Source organism: Nothoprocta perdicaria, unplaced genomic scaffold (genome assembly GCF_003342845.1).
Source record: "Nothoprocta perdicaria isolate Ctin4 unplaced genomic scaffold, notPer1 scaffold_2, whole genome shotgun sequence".
NCBI lineage: Eukaryota > Metazoa > Chordata > Aves > Tinamiformes > Tinamidae > Nothoprocta > Nothoprocta perdicaria.
Window position 1 is genome coordinate 418,175 of NW_020455204.1, and position 19,783 is coordinate 437,957.

At 63.8% G+C, this 19,783-nt stretch overlaps 3 protein-coding genes across 3 annotated transcripts; 1 reads left to right on the forward strand and 2 right to left on the reverse strand.

The window, feature by feature from the left end:
• Nucleotides 1-8: 8 nt before the first annotated feature.
• On the forward strand, nt 9-7,417 carry LHX5 (LIM homeobox 5). Its single transcript, XM_026037829.1, has 5 exons — nt 9-373; nt 2,139-2,362; nt 3,447-3,724; nt 5,187-5,352; nt 7,050-7,417. The coding sequence occupies exons 1-5, from the start codon at nt 201-203 to the stop codon at nt 7,415-7,417; spliced, it is 1,209 nt and encodes a 402-aa protein (XP_025893614.1). The 5' UTR covers nt 9-200.
• Nucleotides 7,418-11,344: 3,927 nt separating this feature from the next.
• Nucleotides 11,345-14,073, reverse strand: SDSL (serine dehydratase like). Its single transcript, XM_026037428.1, has 7 exons — nt 13,808-14,073; nt 13,680-13,719; nt 12,744-12,883; nt 12,431-12,519; nt 12,121-12,348; nt 11,631-11,755; nt 11,345-11,538 (listed from the first exon to the last, which is right to left on the reverse strand). The coding sequence occupies exons 1-7, from the start codon at nt 13,964-13,966 to the stop codon at nt 11,345-11,347; spliced, it is 975 nt and encodes a 324-aa protein (XP_025893213.1). The 5' UTR covers nt 13,967-14,073.
• A 1,285-nt stretch (nt 14,074-15,358) lies between these two features.
• Nucleotides 15,359-19,774, reverse strand: PLBD2 (phospholipase B domain containing 2; the record flags this gene model as incomplete). Its single annotated transcript, XM_026037831.1, has 12 exons — nt 15,359-16,011; nt 16,284-16,446; nt 16,587-16,739; nt 16,883-16,954; nt 17,329-17,424; nt 17,564-17,724; nt 17,798-17,892; nt 18,004-18,218; nt 18,439-18,539; nt 19,240-19,398; nt 19,473-19,566; nt 19,650-19,774. Coding segments are annotated over 12 exons (1,602 nt in total), but the record flags the coding sequence as incomplete, so codon positions are not given.
• Between the last annotated feature and the right edge of the window lie 9 nt (nt 19,775-19,783).

Consider the following 19,783-nt stretch of genomic DNA (forward strand, 5'->3'; position numbering starts at 1 on the left):
GGCTCCGGAGAGAAGAGAAGCAAGAACTTGACAGCGGCTCCGCTCCGCGCTCCCGCGGGCGCCCGATTTTTTGCCATTCCCTCGGCGTTTATTTTTTTATTTTTCTAAATCTCGCTCTGAAAAATCGCCCCCGGCGTTCGCCGTAGCCGCCAGCGCGGGGCTGCCTTCTCGTTCCGCGCGTCTCCTTCCCGGCGGAGGTGATGATGGTGCATTGTGCGGGCTGCGAGAGGCCGATTTTGGACAGGTTCCTGCTGAACGTGTTGGACAGGGCTTGGCACATCAAATGCGTCCAGTGCTGCGAGTGCAAATGCAACCTGACCGAGAAATGTTTCTCCAGAGAAGGCAAACTCTACTGCAAAAATGACTTTTTCAGGTGAGTTCCCCGCGACGGGAGCGAGTCACCTCTACCCGCGGGAGCCGCYCGGGAGACTCCCGGCTCCCTGGAAGGGAATGGGCCGCGGGCTCCGACCTATCGCCATGTGGGGCGGCCGCGGACCGGGAGCGGGGCCGCTTCACACCTTTCTCCATCGACGGCCGCTCGTCCCGCCGTCGGTGTCGGCCCTCGGCGCAGCCCGGCGGGGAAACGGCCTCCCGGAGCCGGCAGAGCCCCGACGGGAGCGGAGCGCTGCGGCCGATTACTGTTTTGCTGCAGTCCGAGGCTGCCTTTTTTTTATTATTATTATTTTCTTTTTCCTTCTTTCTTCTTTTTTTCCCCTTCCTCATCTCGCTGTGACCTTGTCTCCGAGCGCAGCCCCGCGCTCCTCCGGCCGTGCCGGAGCCGCTACCCTCCCCTTCGCGTCAGGCCTGAGCGCGAGGCCCCCGCAGATCCGATCCCCCTGGAGCGATCCCGGCCCCCGGGAGTCCCCAGCCCCGCAGGAGGCACCGGCGGCCGCGGACTGCGCCGCTCCCCGCGGAATCGCCGCCCAACGGACCGGGCCGGGTTGGGCCCCCCGGCTCCGCAGCTCCTTAAATGCCCCTAATGACCGCGATAAGGTGCAGATGAGGAAATTAGGGGCCGGAATGAGAGGGGGGAAATGACTTATGGCTTCTAATGCTTTCACTACATCAATGTCAAGGGGAGCGGGGCGGGCGGCAGAAGTTGTGGCAAAGCGAGGAAGAAAAAGGGGGACCGCACCATGCGGCCGCCCCAATCCTAGCCCCTGGCCATCTTTCTCCCCAGGGACCTGGCAGCAATAGCCCCATCCCTGACCTATTTATTATTATTATTATTATTATTATTATTATTATTATTATTATTATTATTATTATTATTACCTTTTCGGATAGATCGTTTTTAGCCCGTTCAGGTGTTTAGAAAAAAAAAAAGAAAATAAATAAAAGGAGTCACTGGGGAAAGCGGTTCTGCCTTCAGCGAAAGGAAGGAAAAATAAAGCCCTCCAAGGTGGCGTTTTCTCCCAGGACAAATAAACGCTCGGGAGAGCAGGACGGTTCTCGCAGACAGGCGGGCGCCGAGAGCCGGGCGATGCTGTCGGGGACACGAGTCCCCTCGTTCCTCGCCCGTTTTTGTTTCCGCTCTCGTCGCACTCTCCCTCCGCTGCTCTCTGCCTAAGGACGCCGCTTTCCCTGCTGTTTTCACGTCTCTACTCGGGACCAGCGGCGAGGCCGCCCGCGCTTCCCGGCCGGGCGGCACCGTTGTCCCCGTTTAAAGGAAATTCTCCGCTGCAGAGCGCGGAGGGGAAAATCCGTCACTCCTCTGCGCTCTCCCGTCCTTCCGTTTCGGTGCTAAACCGACTGCGGCCTCCCGGAATAGCGGATTCCGCCGCCCCGTTCCGAGGCAGCGCCCGCCGGGGGCCAGCGGCGGCCCCGCACACGCGAGACCTTCCCCGGGCGCTCCGAGCGGGGCTCCCAGGGAGGAAGGCCTCCCCTCCTCCTCGCCAGCACAGACGAACCGGGGCGGAATTACTCCCGTTCTCAGCTTTTGTGTTGCATTTGCCGCCGCAGGCTCCGGTGGATCGGGCCCGGCTGCAGCCCGGCGGGCAGGGCAGGGATTTTGGGAGGAATCGGGGGGCAGCAGCAAGCGAATCACCCGCCACGTCCCCGGGAGCCCCGGGTCAGCCCGCGGCGTGGCTCGGGCCCCGCTGTCGTCACTCTCAGCTCGGCGCTTTGTCCCCTCGCAGGAGGTTTGGTACCAAATGCGCTGGCTGCTCCCAAGGCATCTCCCCAAGCGACCTGGTCCGGAAAGCGCGGAACAAAGTGTTTCACCTCAACTGCTTCACCTGCATGGTTTGCAACAAGCAGCTCTCCACGGGCGAGGAACTCTACATCATAGACGAAAACAAATTCGTTTGCAAGGAGGACTATTTGAACTCGCCCAGTCTCAAGGAAGGCAGCCTCAACTCAGGTACGCAGAGCGCAGGGCTCCGCCGCCGCGGAGCCAGGGCCTTGTAGCGCCGTGTCCCGGGGCCGTCGCCCGGACCGTGTCCCGGGGCCGCCGCCCGGACCGTGTCCCGGGGCCGCCGCCAGGACCGTGTCCCGGGGCCGCCGCCCGGACCGTGTCCCGGGGCCGCCGCCCGGACCGTGTCCCGGGGCCGCCGCCCGGACCGTGTCCCGGCGCTGCGGGCCGGGCAGGAGGAGGTTTCACCGGGAGCGCCCGCAGAGCCGCGGGGTCTTGGGACGCAGCTGGGAAGGCAGCGGGGGCTGCAGGGCAAAAGGCTCCAAAGCGACTCGCGTGGGACAAGCGGTGGCAGAGGGGGCTCCCGGCAGCGGGGTGGGGGGTCCCGGTGCTGCCCCTCCCCCCCGAAGGGGCCGAGCTCCGCAGCGCTCCCCGCACCCCCCCGCGCCGCGGGCCTGATCCTGCGCCTCCTCTCACCCAGAGGCAAAGCTCCCATTTGACTTCCTTGGAAGCTGTCTCTGCGGCAGGACGGCAGGATCAGGCCCGCTCCTGCTGTGCCGGCAGTGGCAGCCGCCTGTGCTCACCCCCTTCCGTGGGCTCTCTCTCCGTCCAGCACCCGGGGCCGGATCCTGCCACGCGAGTCAGTGGGGCCGCTGCTGTGAGCGAGGCGAGTAGAGCTTGGCCTGGGGGGGGGTGCTGACACCAGGGTCCCTTTCGGGGGAGGTGGCTGGGGAGGTGGGGGGGAACGAGCCAGGCTCAAGGCAGTGACTGGAGACCCCCCAAGCCCCACTAGTGCCTGGCTGCATTTTTTTTTTCCCTGATGGCAGATCCCGGTTCCCGGTGTGACGGGCGCAGAGGGGAGGGAGGGGACGTGCCAGGGCMTGCAGTGGGGAGGGGGCGATTCCACACCCCCCTCCCCAGCCCCKCTGGGAGCAGAACAGTGTGGGCTGTGCCAGGTCACCCGCTTCCTTTATGGAAAGCAGCCAGGGTGACAGGGGGAAAAGGGAGGGCAGAGCAGAGAGGGGCTGAGCTGTCTCCTAAGTCATCCGCCCACCCCCCCACCCTCCCTTTCCTTTCTGGGTCTCCTTTACAGTGTCCTCATGTACAGACAGGAGTTTGTCCCCGGATCTCCAGGACCCCATGCAAGACGACACCAAGGAGACAGACAACTCGACCTCCTCGGACAAAGAGACCACCAACAACGAGAACGAGGAGCAGAACTCGGGCACCAAGCGGAGGGGGCCCCGTACCACCATTAAAGCCAAGCAACTGGAGACCCTCAAAGCTGCCTTCGCAGCAACCCCCAAACCCACCAGGCACATCCGGGAGCAGCTGGCCCAGGAGACCGGCCTCAACATGAGAGTCATCCAGGTACGGGGACAATAACCCCATCGCCGCTGTCCCTGCTCTCACCCCCCACCCCAAAGTGGGCTGTCCCACCACAGCTCTCCCCATCAAGGCACATTCCCCAAGGATCAAACCCGACTTCTGGCTCTCCGGGCAYGAAGTCCCTTGCCTGCCAAAGCCATGAAGTGATAAGGAAAGGAGCAATTCCCTTGCCCAAAGTGTAGGAAGGGAGTGGAAGGGACCAACCCAATGAAGCAGAACAGCTGTCAGCTGGACCCCAGACCCAACTGTATCCCCCTGTCCCCAGCTACTAGAGAGAGCCTGGGGCCAGTCCTACCAGTTCTCTACTAGAGAGAACCTGGGACCAGTTCAGCTCCCACCTGGGGACATGGACACAGGGATCAGGAAGGAATGAGCAAACCCCATCCATCTCCATCTGCCTTTGGCCATTTGCTCCTTGGTGTCCACAAAGCCCACCCTGCACGTTCTGGTGGGTTCATGGAGACAGTTCAATGCAACAGTTTCTTGGAAAAATTCGAAGACCGGTTCAAGAATATGACCCAGTTGGGCTCTTAGGCTAGAAAACCCACCAGCCACTTGCCAAGCTCCCGGGTGGCTTCAYCAGGGGCCAGAGCTGAGCAGGAATCCCTGTACCCGAGTCTTGCTAGGCCTGGAACTCCATGTCTGTATCCAGCAGGAGAAGAGGCAGCCAGAGCCCTTTCGTACATGTAGCTCTTCCCAGAGCTCGTACTTCATCCTCAGCAGCTGGCTCAGCCCAGAAGGGCTGCAGGAATCCCAGGAGAGGATTCCTGCCCCTCAAAAGCAARGAGAAGCTGTTGCAACCTCTGTGCAGCCATTAGCCTGCTACCAGGCTGCCCTCCCAGAGAAAATCCCTACGAAAAGGTGCAGCATTAGCAGAGCTTTGTTATTAGTGCAACAGCAAGAACCCTAGTCCTTGGTAGAGGGGGACAGAGGAATGCCCATAAAAAATGCCCAGGTATTTYGCTTCCCTTTTGTCTTCATCTTTCCTAAGCCAGTTTTTAATTCCCTCTCTGTGCTGGCAGGGGTTCAGCATCCCGTGTCCAGCTTGTTTCWGTCACAATATAATAGAGTTCTGCCTTCTTCCTCTCTGCTCTCCCTTGCAAGGGAAAATTCATCTTTCCATATCTGCTAGTTGCCCTTTCCCTTCCTCCATCTCCCCATGCAAGGACAGGCCAGGGTGCAGGTTGTTGCAGTGCCTCACCCTGCAATACCCCTTTCCAGGATACCRCAATTTCAATAAAAACCCTCCAAGGTGGCAAAACCTTTCCCTTTCCAGGAGGTCCCAAGAACATCCCTGACACCCCCTGGTCTCCCCTGCAGCATCACGGCAGCAGGTTCCTCGCAGCCTGTCCCTTGCTCATCCCCTCCCTCCCKGAGGCAGCCCCAGGGGGTCCGAGCCCCTGGACCCTCCCCGGCGGTTGCTGACAGCCGGTTCTGCCCCCAGGTCTGGTTCCAGAACCGCCGGTCCAAGGAGCGGCGGATGAAGCAGCTGAGCGCGCTGGGCGCCCGCCGACACGCCTTCTTCCGCAGCCCGCGCCGCATGCGCCCCTTGGGCGGCCGCCTCGACGACTCCGAGATGCTCGGCTCCACGCCCTACACCTACTACGGAGGTGAGGGACCGGCGCCTGCCGCCTCTCCCTGCTCCTTTCCCTTTGTTCCTCCCTTTCCCGCTGCCTCGCCCGCCCGGGTCCCGGAGGGCCGTGGCGGCGCCGTCTGTGCACACGCGTGCCGGCGCTCGCGTCTCGTCACACACGGCCAGCCGCGCTGCTGCACGCGCGGCCCTCTGGAGCCGTACGTGTCTATATGCACACCGCACGTGCCTATAGACACGTATGTGTGCCTTTAGATAGACATGTATGTGTGCACATCCAAGCACACACTGCCCAGTACGCACAGCAGCATATGTGCCTCTGTCCGTGCACAAATACCTACACGTGTCCTTGTGCATGCATGGCCCTATATACGCACATACATCTGCTCACACACATGCTGGTGCACGTGTGTGTCAGTGCAAACACATCTGCCCGTGCACACAAGGCTGTGCACACACACAGGCATCACCACGTGCACATACAGCTCTATGCACGTGCTGCTGTATGTGCACAAGCACKCGGTGCTTAATGCATGCACACACTACTATATACATACACATCTACATGCACCTTCGTGCACATACCGCTGTATGCATGCACACACACACTCATATCTGTGCACACACACTCCTGTCCGTGAGCTGCCTAGTGCACACATATGCGGATATCCATGCACACACAGACATGTGTGCACATATGTACTAGTTACACATCACTCTGGCACACATCCCTGCACACATACTCACCTCCATACACATCCTGCCATTCATATTCGTCTGTGCACCCACTCCTACCCACGCACACGTGTGCACTGACATGCCACCATTAGCACCCAATGCACACATACACACACACACGGGTCTGTGCCACACAGTCTCACCTCCCTGCATGCAACCACCTCTCCATATGCAAGCCCATGCACACACCTACGTCCACCTGGGCACGTATGCACACATGTATATCTCCCTATAGGCACACAGATGAGCCTATACACACACACCGCCGATCGCTGCTGCTCCTTGCAGGAGCCCAGGGGGACAAAGTGGTGGCCGTGGCCTTTTGTTCCCCCTCCAGCAGCCCAGCGCCAGCCCCACCACCCGGCTCAGCCACTGCTGCATCCCCAGCCCRTGTCCCCACCAGAGCAACCCCACCTGGGGCAGTTGCCCACCCCACTACCCTTGATTCCCACTTTGGAGCTGCTGAGGAAAACACTCCCCGTGGCTCCTTTCAGAGCACACTGCAATTCTGCAAACTCCCAAGCACCGCTCATTTCCAGACATTCCCTCAGGCTGCCTGGCAGCTCCTACCCAACTCACCGAATCCATACAAGGCATTGCTCCCACCTGGGAAATAAGGACAAGAGCGAAGCAACCTCCATCCAAAGCTCCCGACTCGCTGCTCTCTTGTTTCCCCTCCTACACCTGTGCCTTGGAAAGRAGGGAGGGGAGCAGGAAGGAGGGGTAATTAGCAGCTGGAATAGTTAGTCTRGGATTCCCTAGTGCTGCTTTGCAGCTGGCCATGGGGCTCCATGTGCTGCTCTAGAGGGGGACGATTGTGCTTTGCACCCCTAGATGTGGACTCTCCCAAGGGGGTCGCCCTGGTCTCCAGGGTRTGTTGGGATTTTGGGGAGGGTGGGGAGAAAGCCCTGGGTGGTGGGGGGAGGTCAGAGGCCCTCGGGCACTGACCCCAACCTCTTCTCACYGCCCTCCCTGCAGATTATCAAGGTGACTACTACGGGCCGGGAGGCAACTATGACTTTTTCCCCCACGGGCCGCCCTCCCAAGCGCAGTCCCCGGCCGATTCCAGCTACCTTCAGAACTCAGGACCCGGCTCCACGCCCCTGGGAGCCTTGGAGCCCCCCCTAAGCGGACACCACTCCTCAGAAAACCAAAGGTACACGGATATGATCTCGCACCCCGACACCCCCAGCCCGGAGCCGGGCATGACGGGCTCGCTGCACCCCATGCCGGGCGAGGTCTTCAGCGGGGGGCCCAGCCCGCCCTTCTCCATGTCCAGCAATAGCGGCTACAGCGGGGCCCTCTCGCACCCCAGCCAGGAGCTCGGCGAGGCGGCCGTGTGGTAGGCCGCGTGAGGACAGCGGCGGGGCGTCCCCGGCCCCCTCGCACCCCCGGCACACTTTGTCACGTCGCCTCTGCCACGCGAGGACCCAGCGGTGCCGCCGCCCGAGCGATGCCAAAACGCTCCCCGCATCCGTCCCTGCCCGTCCCCTCGGTTTGGATCCCCCCTTCCTCACCCGGCACTTGGGATGCTCGGGATGTCCGTGGTGCCCCCCTCGCTACCTCCCCCGGCCTCTACCTTCCCCYGACACGTGCGATGGGGCACGGCAAGGCGGGGGCAACGTGCCAAGCCCCGAAGAACCCCCCAGCCGGCATCAGGACCCCCCTCCTCGAACCAAAGCTGAACTCGCAGGGGGGCCCCCCGCCCCCGCAGGGACTGCGCCCCTCGGCCCGGGGCTGCTTGGAAAGGGGGGAGCTGGTGTGTGTCCAAGGGGGACGAGGAGCCCCCTCCTCCCTCTGCTAATTCCTCRTCTTTTTAATTACCCTCTAAGCCTCGGTTCATCCCTTCCCATTGCAGGGGGGGAAATGGGGAACACAGGAATAACCCCCCCCCTCGCCGCCGTCTCCTCCCCTGCCCCACTTTCCGTTGACCCCCTTTAATTCCCAAGGAGAAGGTGGGTTTGGACCCGTTGCTCGCGGATGCAGAGGGGTCGGACGAGGGAGGGGAACTGGGGGTTGTGGGGGGGGCGCCCCCGGAGCCGTTGCTCGCGGATGCAGAGGGGTCGGACGAGGGAGGGGAACTGGGGGTTGTGGGGGGGGCGCCCCCGGAGGCCGCCCCCTGGCGGAGCGAAAGGCGACGCAGAAGCGAAGGGGACCCGCGACGGCCCGGCCGGGTCCAGCGGGCGCCCAGTCCGGCCCGGCTGCTTCCCGGAGGCTCCGCGGACTTAAGGATGTATCATAGTTTTTGCTTCTAGTTTCTTTATTTTGTATAAAGGAGAAACAAATAAAAGTATGTTTTTGTGTTTACTGATTATTTATTGTACTTTAGTCATCGGAGGCTCCGAGGTTTTTCTATTTTGAAGGCGGGGGGGTGGCACTTGGGAGGGGGGCAAGAGGATAAAGAAAAAAAAAAGAAAAAAGAACAAGGAAAAAAAAAAAAGAACAAGGAAAAAAAAAGTTGTTTTCTGAAAGCGTCGTGGGTTTCCTGTCCCCGCTGCCTCTTGCAGAGGCTGTTAGTGTGAATGGCTCTTGTTGTTCAATGTGAATAAAAAACCTTTTAGTTACCTACTGTTCAGTCACCTGGTCCCTTTTATTTTTATTTATTTTTTAAGGCGACAAAACAGCGACCCGGCTCTGCTGCTGCTGTCCCCGGCGCCCGCTGCTCCCGGCGCCCCCGTCCCCAGCGCCGGCCCGGGGCACGGGCCCGTACCGCCCCACCGCGCTCGGGGCCCCGCGCCGCACCCCCACTTCTGTCCCCTCCCTGTCCCCTCTCTGGGGACCTGCCTGAGCCCCACGGGCCACCGGCAGCTCCCGGCCCCGGGCCCCCGTTCGGCCCCTTTATCCTGGTGTAAAGGGAGGCTGCTGCTGTGACCCACCCGGGGACACTCCTGCGCTGTGTCCCTGGTGGGCGCGGGGACAGGGCACCCCCGTGGGGGTGCAGCCCCACAGCAGCTTCACTCTGTCCCCTCCTCTCGCCTTTAAATCCTCCCTCCCCTCCCRGGACGTGGCCACCTCCCTGCCCCGGGACTCACAATCTCCTCCCAGGAGCCAAAACCCAGGAATTCAGGATTTCACACCAAATCCTGGGCCGGCAGCTCAGGCCCTTCTCACCCCTGCTCCTTGTTCTGGGCTAAAAAAGGGGGCTTGGACTGCAGGGAAGGTCCAAGGGCTTGGAGGGAAGGTCCTCGGGCTGGAGAGAAGGTCCGTGTGTCGGGAGGATGAGGAGAGGAGGAAGATGCCCCCCACCACACACCTCCTGCTCACCTTCCCCAAGCACAGCCTGAAATGTCCCCAGGCCAGGGCTGCTCCTGGAGCAGCAAGGACACCTCGAGGCTGGCCTTGCCCAGCCCTAATCCTTCGGAGGCCCTAAATCCGGGCATCTTGTTTATCCTGCCTTGCAGTGAGCTGCAATTCGTAGCCAGACGAGGCAGTCCAGCCACCGCTTGCTCGCAGCGCCCCGTGCCGAGCAGCAGAGCCATCCTCACTGCGCTCGCTCCTCTCCAAGATAAAAATAAATAAAGTCCAAGGCAGGCTGAAGCTCTGAACTAATATTTAAAATGCAAAATCATGGCAGAGTTTTTTTTCCCCCCTTGTCTTGCAGTAAAAAGATATAAACAGAATAAATTACCTTCCCTCACTGGCTTATGAGAGTCCCTCTCTCCTGACCTGAATTTTAAGTCCTGCCTCGGTTGTAGCACCGGGCGCTGATGATTTATGAAAAGCCAGCCGCTCCTCTGCATATTTTCTCTGTTCAGCCAAGTGATGGCATTTATCCTTCCTATACCATTAAAGACATTAACAGTGGCAGTGCCGTTGGTTGCCAGCGAGGCATCCCGAAGCCGGGCTGAGCCTGGGCTCTCGCCAGCCGCCCTGGGCCACTTGGCCTCCCTTTTTACCCATGGGGAAACTAAGGAACAAGGTGCCGTAGGGCTCACGGCTGCAGCACGACACTAAGCCTGCCCTACGCTGCAGTAACGCCTAACACAGGCCGATGCACTAGGATTTTTTTTCCCATCTTTCTACCATTGACATCTCCACGGCAGGATTTTCCCTGATCCTCAGGTACCGGTATCCAGGAGGAAAAAATCCTTCATGTCCAGGGGATCCGGCCAGCACCTCTGCCTGTGCCCCTCAACACTGCTCAGGAGCGGGGCTGAACCAGGGCGCAGGTGCCTTCCTCCTCCTCCTCCTCCTCCTCCTCCCCCTTCCCGGGCCTTCGGCACATCACAATTAGGATATTAAAACAGAACACAGGGTCATTCACTGGGTGAACACTGGCTATTATTATTATTATTATTATTATTATTGCTGTTATTACTAATACTGTAAGTCCAAGGCTGCTTGCAGCCCATTCGGCCCAGTCCCAGCCTCCAGGTGACCCCAGCAGGGATCCAGCCCCAGCTCCCACCCCCAGCAGGGATGTCATCCTGGCACCTCTCAGGTGGCCCCTGGAGCCCTGTGTCCCCCCGGGAACACCGGAGGTCCAGGTCTCCCCCAGGCGTCACCCATGAGACCACTGGGACAGATGGATAGTGATGGGAACTGGGAACACGGGAAGTCACAGGGAGGATGAACCAGGCACAGCAACTTCTTTGGGAAAAGGCAACGGGAAAACATCTCTGCTGTTTCTGTGTGACCTTTTTCCCCTTTTCTTTTTGGGGCAGGGGGGAAGGACTATGGAAGGTGGAAAGCAATGAGGTTTTGGACCTAGGATAAAAAATTGCTGGAGGAGACTGGGCTGACTCCTCATAATTAATAGCGAGTCTTGTAATAGGATTCTCCAGCCTCCGGTGCTCCCTGGAAACACCTTTTTACATAAGATATTGCCCACGCTGGAGCGGCAGGGTTGTGATTTATGGGATTTCGTCCTCCAAGAAGCATCTCATGGGCTGGGCTGGCCAGGGGAATTTATCAGGGAGAAAAAAAATAGAGGGATAATATCAGGGAAGGGAAGAGCTTTCCATGAACCTTGTCCCTGTGCCATGGGGACCCAGGGGTCCCGCTGGTGGGAGCCACTTGGTACCCCCTGATCTGTGTGCCGAGAGGGACAGGGAGGAGGAGGAGGGAGAGGCACAGGGATGCCCAAAGGAGCCTGGCAGCACCTCAGTTATTTTGGGAGCTTCCCACGTGCTCCGGCCCCCACACAAGACAGCGGGACGGGGACACGGTTGCAATCAYCAACAGCGATTAGAACAGCAGTGCCTGAAGCCGGGCGCGGAGCAATTAGTGCGCGCTGACCGGGGCCGGGAGCCGCAGCGCGGGGGGTCCCGTGCTCAGGGCAGCCCCAGGTGGCTCTTGAGGGCGCGCAGCTCGGCCGCGTCCACGGCGCTGCCCCCGCACACCACGACCACGACGGGCAGCGGCGCGGCGCCCACGCGGCCCTCGCGCTGCAGCCGCCGCAGCCGCCCCGTGTAGAGCAGCGCCAGCGCCGCGCCGCACGCTGGCTCCACCAGCAGCCGCTCGTCGTCTGCCGGGGAGAGCCTCGGTGGGTGCCGCGGGCGGGGGGCATCGCCGCAAGGGTCACCCCCGCTGTGCCCGTCGCGGGGCCCGCCGGCTCACCCAGGAACCGCTCCATGGCTTGCACGGCCTCGGCGTCCTCCACCACCTGCGAGACGACGCGCAGCTCCTGCGCGCACTGCAGCGCCCGCGCCGACACCGTCTTGGCGCCCAGGCACTTGGCCACGCTGCGGAGGGAGCGCGGGTGGAGGGCAGCGTCCGAGCCCCCTCCCCATCCCTGCAGCCAGCTTGGGCATGGTCCAACACATGGGCCCCACACAGCCCCCAGGGACACCAAAACGGGCTCTCCCTGCAGGGCTGGCGTTCCAGAGCTGGGCTGAGACCTCACAACTCATTGCATGCACAGCCAGGCACGACCCATCCAACCAACCCTCTACCGCATGCACGGCTTGGAAGTCCCATCCACACACTGATTTCCCACATTACCAACCTCCTTTGGGCAGGCCTGGATGACAGTGCTTGCCCCGAAACGTGCCAATCTGCCCCAAAACGTGCCGATGTGCCCCCAAACCCAGCCCCGCGCGGCGCTCACCTGGTGATGTCGGGCAGCGAGACGAGGCGGCCGGCCTCCAGCGCGGCGTGCAGGCTGTGCGCCCCCCACGTCTCGACGGCCACGATGGGCACGTCCTGCCAGCCCACGTCGCGCAGGCCGGCTGCCACGCCGGCCAGCAGCCCCCCGCCGCCCACCGAGAGCACCACGGCGCCCGGCTTGGCCTCCAGCGCGTCCCGCAGCTCCCGCACGAGGCTGGAGTGGCCCTGCCTGCAGCGCCGGGCACGCGGGGACAGGCAGCGGTGAGGGGGGACAGGGCCGGGGCCGGCGCTGCGCCCCGCGCCGCACTCACCAGACCAGCGGGTGGTCGAAGGGGTGGATGCTCACGCAGCCCTCACGCTTGGCCAGCTCCTTGGCTCTCTCGTTGGCATCGTCCCACACCTAGAGGGGCCACCGTGTGCCCTGCCTCGTGGCCCCGTGACACCCAGGAGCAGCCTGTGCATCCCTGGCTGTCCCCACGCCATCAAGGACCCGGGAGAACCCGCAGGGCACTAGGGATGCCTGGAGCCCACGTGCCGCCCGATGCTCTTTGGCATGGGGCTGGCCCTGGCAKGCTCTGTGCCCCACGGGGAGGTGGGGGGCAGCAGGGTCCCCCCCCACGGTACCTTCCCGCAGATCTCCACGTGGGCGCCCAGGTCGCGCAGCTTCTGCACCACGATGGGGCCCGTGCTGCTCGGCACCACCACGGTGGCCTGCAGCCCCAGCTGCCTGGCCGCGTAGGCCATGGCCAGCCCCGCGTTGCCCCCTGCACAAGTGAGGGCCACGCAGGGGCTCCAGCGCCCCAGCACCCCCAGGGCAGGGGGCTCCACCAGCAGTGGGTGCTGCAACCCCCAAGTGTCCCCGCCCGGCTCAGCCTCCCCTCGCTTCCTGACTGCCCTCCATGTGCTAGACCCCACATTGGGTGTCCCACACCAAATGTCCCACAGCAGATCACCTCCCATCAGGTCCCCACCACCACCAGGTCCCACTGCCATCAAGATCCACCATCACCACCAGGTCCCCATCACAACTACCAGGTCCCCATCACCACCACCAGGTCCCCCCATCACAACCATGAGGGATGATTCACCACCACCACCAGGTCCCCCCATCACAACCATGAGGGATGATTCACCACCACCACCAGGTCCTACCACCTCCAGGTTGGTCCCATTACCATCAAGATCTACCACCACCACCACCACCACCATCAAGATCCACCGCCACCAGGTCTCACCCGCCACCATCACCAGGTGCCCATTACAACTGCTTTATCTCCCTACTCCCAAGATCAACCACCACAAGCAGGTAGGTCCCCAGTGCTGCCAGGTTCCCATGGACCAGCTCCCATTCCCTCCCTCCTCAAAGACCCTCTTGTCTTTGGGGCAGAACCAGCTTCCCCCCTTGCACATGCACCAAAGACCCAGGAGGCTTCACCACCTAATGCAGAGCCTGGGACCCCCCAGCACCCACCACAGTGGCCCAGGGACTGGGAAAAACGAGGTGCACGGGAGCGGGAAGCAGGGATTTACCCCCGGCACAACCACCCACCGTGGACCTACCTGAGGAGCAGACGAAGCGCTGGCAGCCCTGCTTGGCAGCCTGTGGGGAGTGTGGGGCATCGGGGGCTGCTCTGTGTCCCCCCACCAGCCCTGCCCACGGGCGCCCCGCGCGCCGGCCCCGCGCTCACCTCCTGGCACGTGTAGCCGATGCCGCGGATCTTGAAGGAGCCCGTGGGCTGCACGTTCTCCAGCTTCATGTAGACCTTGGTGCCTGCCGCCTTGGACAAGGCCACGCTCTCCAGCAAGGGCGAGACGATGTGGAAGCGGCCGCCGTCCCCGGCTGCCATGGCCCCGAGCGCTCGGGAAGCCTTCCCGGGAGCAAGGGCTTTCCTAGGGCTGCTGGCTGGCAGCGGAGTCGCCCTGCGGGAGGGAATTCGCTCCGAATTAAAAACAGCTCTGGGGAAGCGGGGCCGGGCTGCAGGTGGATGGGGACTTTGCTCGCCTGCCCTTTGCCAGGGCAAAGTCTCCCRAAGGATTTTTATTCTTTTTTTGTTGTTTTCCCCAGCAGTGAAAAACAAGGATTTTTGGCAGGGAAAGAAGGAAACCGGAGCAGGGACTGGAGCCACAGAACCGCCCCTGGACAGGGGATTCTGTCTCATCCCAGCACTCCCTGATGTGCCCCAGCTTCCCTAAATCCCGGGACATCCGACAGAACAACCCTCGACCACCCCAGGAGTGAGGAAAGGAGCAAAAYCAGCCGTGACCTACCCGGCCCTGCGCGGAGCCGGCACGGAGGGGCACGAGGCAGGTCCCAGGCTGCTTGCTCAGCACTTTGCTCCCAGCCGCGGGCGCTCCTTGCCCAGGCCGGCTGTTTTTCCGGCCATTTCTTTTCCGCGTCACCGTCACCGCGGAGTTGGCCGGGAACCAAAAGCGCCCGGCAGCAGCCGGGGATAAGACGGACGGGGGCAGCTGGGAGTAACGGGCTCCCCATGCCCTCCAAATGGAGCCGGTGTCCCCAGCTCCTCGTCCCACTGCAGGGGACAGTCGGATCTAACCCGTTCCCCAGCATCCGTCATTCCCGGCACACAGGGGAGGGTCTGGATACGGCCCCCCCCCAACATTGCCCCCCGGAACGGGGACCCCGTGGGAACGGCCCGGCCTGGCAGAGGGGACAGAGCTGGGGATGGAGCCAGCCCTGGTGGGAACTGGGCATCTTCAAAGCACTTGCTGAGCTCCCCAGTTCATAATCCGCCCCCTCCCTCCACTAATGACCTCGTTATTGCTAACGAGCAACGCTGAGGCAAAGATCAAGGGAGCTGCTGTAAGAGGATTTTGCGACAAGCGGCTCAGGGCTGGGGGGGACACGGGTGCCAGGGAAGGGGAACAAAAGGCAGTGGGAGGGTCACCCTCGGTGGTGGTCTGAGCCAAGCAGGGGTCTCTCCACCCTCGGCCCTGTCTCCCCACGAACACCCACCCTCCTGGGAACGGGGGAGAAATAACAACTACCCAAAAAGACACCCAAGGGGATCCACCAGCTGAAGAAAGAGTTTGGTGCAAAGAAACCGTAGCCCCTTGCACCCCAAAGGCAGCAGTTGCAAATGTTCCTACCTGCTCCCTGGGCCAGGGACAGAGCTCCCCAAAAGCCCCATCACTTCCCCAGYGAGGGGACACATTTGAGCCCAACCCTTGTGCAAGCTGCCAGAGAATCCAAGCACAGWCGCAGAGCACAAGCTTCCTCGGATCGTTTTATTCATCAAAACCAACCGAGTTCCCTCCCCTGCTCTCTGGCCCACAGGACGTCGCTGTCCCAGGACACCAGGGAGTGGACCCCAGGGCTGGGAGCCCAGCTCGGGGGGAGGTGACCGGCATCGAGAGGCCAAGGCCAAGGCCTGGGGCGGGGGGCAGCACCCRGCACCGAGGCCCCCACGCCGTGGGGTGACACAAGGCAGCAGCAGAGCCGTGGGCTCCATCGCGGCGCCATGCGGCTCCGGGCGCGAGAGGACACAGGATGGAAGGGGAAAAGCAGCAGCAAAAAAAAMCACAGGAGGCTGCAGGCTGGGCGAGGGGTCCTCCCCCGCGCCCCCATTTCCTTGTCGGCGCAGGCAGCAAATTGGGGTCACCACAAGCACCAGGGGGGCCGTCGAGCCGCTCCCGCGCTGGGGACCCGCGCGGCTCTCGCCCCGGGGCGAAGGCGACAGATGTGGAACCAGCCCGCGGCTCCAGCTCAGTCCCAGCGGACSAGGACGGGGGGGAACTTCCAGAGGTCGGGGTGGCCCATGTGCAGCAGGCTGCTGTACGGGGACGTGCTCCACTGGAAGGGCGGCACGTCGTCCCACGTGGGCCCGCTGGCCGCCACGAAGCGGAAGGTCGGGGCCAGGCTGAAGGACGTGATCTGGGGTGAGAACAGAGGGAGAGAGAAGGAAAAAAGAGACAAAATGCAAGTGAAAACGGAGAAGAGAAGGAGCAATAGAGCTGATGGCAGAGCCTGGACAGAAATACAGGACAGGGTGGCAGCGGGGACGCAGCCACGAACAGGTAACACCATGTTCACTGTCCCACACATCCCGGGCAACGATGCCACCACTTTGGTTGTGCCACTTGTCCCCAGGGGGCACGAACGGGCCACGCGGCGCAGGGGACGGTGCTCGGCCCTCCCGGCCCCACCTTCATGTCGGTGCCGCCGTGCGAGCGCTGGCGCAGCGCCGCGAAGGGGTAGGTGCCGTTGGGCGGGTTGAGGTCCGAGCGGGCCGAGACGGCGTTCTCGGCGTTCTGGGGCGGGTCGCAGCCCTGGCACCGCGACAGCGGGTCCCGCAGGTAGTTGTTGAACCTGGGGAAGGGGTGGGCGGCCAGGGCCGCAGGGACAAGTTGCAACCATGAAAAGGAGGGAAAAGRTCAGTAACAGACCCATGGGGCTGGAGGAGCTGGGGCGCCTCATCCACCCCAAGCCCCTTCGGTGCCAGCACCCACCTCATCAGGCGGACCATGGAGTCCATGTCGTGCACGAGCGTCTGGTTGCGCCGGAAGATGCGGGCGCGGGGGCTGCCCTCGTAGCTGAACCAGTCGCCGTATTTCTTCACCAGCTCCAGGTTCCCACTGGCGTTGAAGATCTCCTCGAAGTAGCTACAGGAGCAGAGGGGCCAGCACATGGGGCCGGGGGCCACCCTCCCCTCGCAGCACCCGGGTGGGATCAAGGGTGGGCTGGGACAGCCCGTGTCAGGGGACGGGAGCRAGGGACACGCGAGGTGAAGCCAGCTGCAGCTTACGGCACGTTGTAGCTGGCCCAGTAGCCCTGCTGGTAAAGCAGCTCCGTCTTATCAGCCACCACCACCAGGCCCCTGCAAGGAGAAGAGCGGGGCTGGCACCACGGATGAACCCAAGCTTAGCTGGGGGACACGTGGCGACRGAGGGGCAAGGCCATGCGCCCACCAGGTCACCACAGCTAAACCCCACCTAAGCCGGGTCCTGGCGGCCCCTCGCCCCCGCGCCGGCCCCTGAGTGCCGTCAGCTTCCAGCAGCGCGGAGCACGAGCAGCCTCCCAGCCGGCGGCGCCAGCAGCGCGGCCGAGCCGGCCCCTCTCAACTAAAACCCTCCGGGCTCTGCGGGGTGCGAGGGCTGCGGGCACACGCGGGCTTGGGCCTCTCCGACCAGGAAACGGTTCTGGAGCGGCCCCGAGCAAGACAGCACTTCAGGGCAGGGCTGGGACACTCACGGGATCTGCTCCAACACGGTGAGCACCCCGTGCTGGGCACTGGCCGCCCCGGGCGAGAAGGCCTTGTAGTCCACCACCATCCACTGGTTGTTGTACCTGCAAAAGGGAAGGGAAAAACACCCCTCCAGCGGCCGCCGCGCTCCTCACCACCAGCACCCGATATTCGGAGATGGATCCGCAGGAAAATCCCACCATGACACCCCGTTGGGAAGCAGAGGGTGACGGTCCCACTCACGTGCCACTGTTGAACCGCCGGAAGAGGGCGGCCCACTCGGCGCCGCTCCGGGCGAGCCGGTTGGCCACGATGTTCCGCAGCCACTCCAGGACACTGCCCTGCGGGCGGATGTACTTCCAGAGCGCGGGGTTGTTGTTGCCGATGGTGGTTTCCAGCGCGACCTGCGGCGGCGGGAGATGAGCGGCGACGGCGGCAGCRGCGACGGCGGCAGCGCCCCGAGCGGCCCCTACCCACCAAGCCGCTGCTCAGGATGTAGAAGTCGTCCCCGGAGAAGATGGTGCCGGGGTAGGAGGAGAACACCTGGACGCTCCCTGCGATCSGAGTGTTACCTGGGAGGGAGCGCGGAGCATCAGCAGCGCCGGCGAGAGGAAAAATAACAAACCAAGAGGCAGCGGCCGGGCCCGGGGCCCCGCGGTGCTGCCGGGAGGAGCCCCCCGTACCGCGSGCCGACGTGCGGAAGGGCAGCGTGTACTTCTTGATGACACGCAGCATGGACTGGTAGGAGGTCCAGGTGTCGTGGGCGACGAGCAGATCCCGATTGCCCGGGAGCAGCTTGAGGAGCGCGGAGCAGGAGCCCGAGCCCAGCACGGGCGGCGCGGCCGACCTGTTGAAGGCGGCTTCCAGGTCCTCCAGGTCCCCTCCCAGCTGCAGCAGCCTGCGAGAGGGGAGGAATCAGCGACGCGGGCTAGAGACAAACCAGGGGCCTGAGCAGAGAGGGATGGGGSACCAGAGCGGACCCTGAGGCTGGAACAGGAGCCACCAGGGAGACCCTGCCCCAGTTCACATCCCAGCCTGCAGGACAACCCACCACCAGGAGCATCCGCCCTCCCGCTGGGACACCCGGACAGCCCCGCGCCCGCGGGGAAGGAGCTTACAGGAAGCCGAAGGGCGCGATGGGGAAGGCGCCGTCGGGCAGGGCCGCGCGCCCGCTGTAGCTGTCCTCGAGGCCCTTGAGCTGCAGCAGGGCCAGGCGCACCTGCGGGCAGAGCAGCGCCCGGGCTGAGCCGGGCTGAGCCGAGCCGGGCTGCGCTGAGCCAGGCTGAGCCGAGCCGGGCTGAGCCGAGCCGGGCTGAGCCGAGCCGGGCTGTGCTGAGCCGGGCCGTGCTGAGCCTGGCTGCGTTGAGCCGGGCTGCGCTGAGCCAGGCTGAGCCGGGCCGGGCTGTGCTGTGCTGAGCCGGGCTGTACTGGGCCGGGCTGAGCCGAGCCAGGCTGTGCTGAGCCGGGCTGTGCCGAGCCGGGCTGTGCTGAGCCGGGCCGTGCTGTGCCAGGCTGTGCTGAGCCGGGCTGTGCTGAGCCGGGCTGAGCCGAGCCGGGCTGTGCTGAGCCGGGCTGTGCTGAGCCGGGCTGTGCCGAGCTGGGCTGTGCCGAGCCGGGCTGAGCCGAGCCGGGCTGTGCTGAGCCGGGCTGTGCTGTGCTGAGCCGGGCTGTGCTAGCCGGGCCGCCCTGTGCGCGGTCCTGCTGCCCCAGGGACCGGCCCCTCGGGACTAAGGGCACCACGCGGGCGGGCGGGAAGCAGGGCAGGCGCCGCGGGGCTGTGACTGAGCTCAGCCCCGGTGTCCCCACCAGGAGCAGGGCAGCCCGCGAGGCTGCGGCGCCGGGCAAGGCCGAGCCACCTCGCACGGCGCGTGGCCACAGAGCCCCAGCTCGTGCAGAGGGCGGCACGGGGGGCCCCTCACCTGGTGCCAGTACTCGGGGTCACCCCCCTTCTCCATCTGCTCCTGCATCCAGGCCACGTTGGCCTCCAGGTAGCCCCGCAGCCTCTCGCAGTAGTCGGTCTCGTACTTGAAGGGGCCGCAGTAGCCCACGACCGTGTTCATCCAGTGCATGTAGATGAGCTGCGGGGCGGGCGCGCGGGGCTGGCACGGGGCAGGGGCGCGCGGGGCGCCCGGGCCGCCCGCCCGCCCGCTACCTGCTCCGACACGGCGGCCTCGGCCAGCCCGGCCGCGTAGGCCTGCGCGCTGTCGTTGTACGCCTCGTTGGTGGCCACCTCCAGGAAGGCCCAGCTGGGCGGGCGCGGGGCGCCGCGTGAGCCGGGCCCGGGGCCGGCCCCGCGCCCGCCCGTCCCGTCCCGTCCCGCCGCGCCTACCCCACGGCATGGACGTGGTCGGTGAGGTTGGCCCAGGCGACGGCGTCCGGACGGTGGCCGGGCACCACGCGCAGCCGCGCCGCGCCCGGCTCCAGCAGCACGGAGGCGCTGCGCGGCGGCGGGGACGGGGACGG

What these genes read in the sequence shown, in the direction of transcription:
- LHX5 (XM_026037829.1), top strand. Translation starts at nt 201, where the DNA reads ATGATGGTGCATTGTGCGGGCTGCGAGAGGCCGATTTTGGACAGGTTC. An exon ending in TGCAAAAATGACTTTTTCAG is followed by an intron (nt 374 to 2,138) that starts GTGAGTTCCCCG and finishes GTCCCCTCGCAG; the next exon opens with GAGGTTTGGTACCAAATGCG. An exon ending in TCAACATGAGAGTCATCCAG is followed by an intron (nt 3,725 to 5,186) that starts GTACGGGGACAA and finishes TTCTGCCCCCAG; the next exon opens with GTCTGGTTCCAGAACCGCCG.
- SDSL (XM_026037428.1), bottom strand. Translation starts at nt 13,966, where the DNA reads ATGGCAGCCGGGGACGGCGGCCGCTTCCACATCGTCTCGCCCTTGCTG. An exon ending in TCGGCTACACGTGCCAGGAG is followed by an intron (nt 13,720 to 13,807) that starts GTGAGCGCGGGG and finishes CACTCCCCACAG; the next exon opens with GCTGCCAAGCAGGGCTGCCA. An exon ending in AGCCATGGAGCGGTTCCTGG is followed by an intron (nt 11,539 to 11,630) that starts GTGAGCCGGCGG and finishes TCTCCCCGGCAG; the next exon opens with ACGACGAGCGGCTGCTGGTG.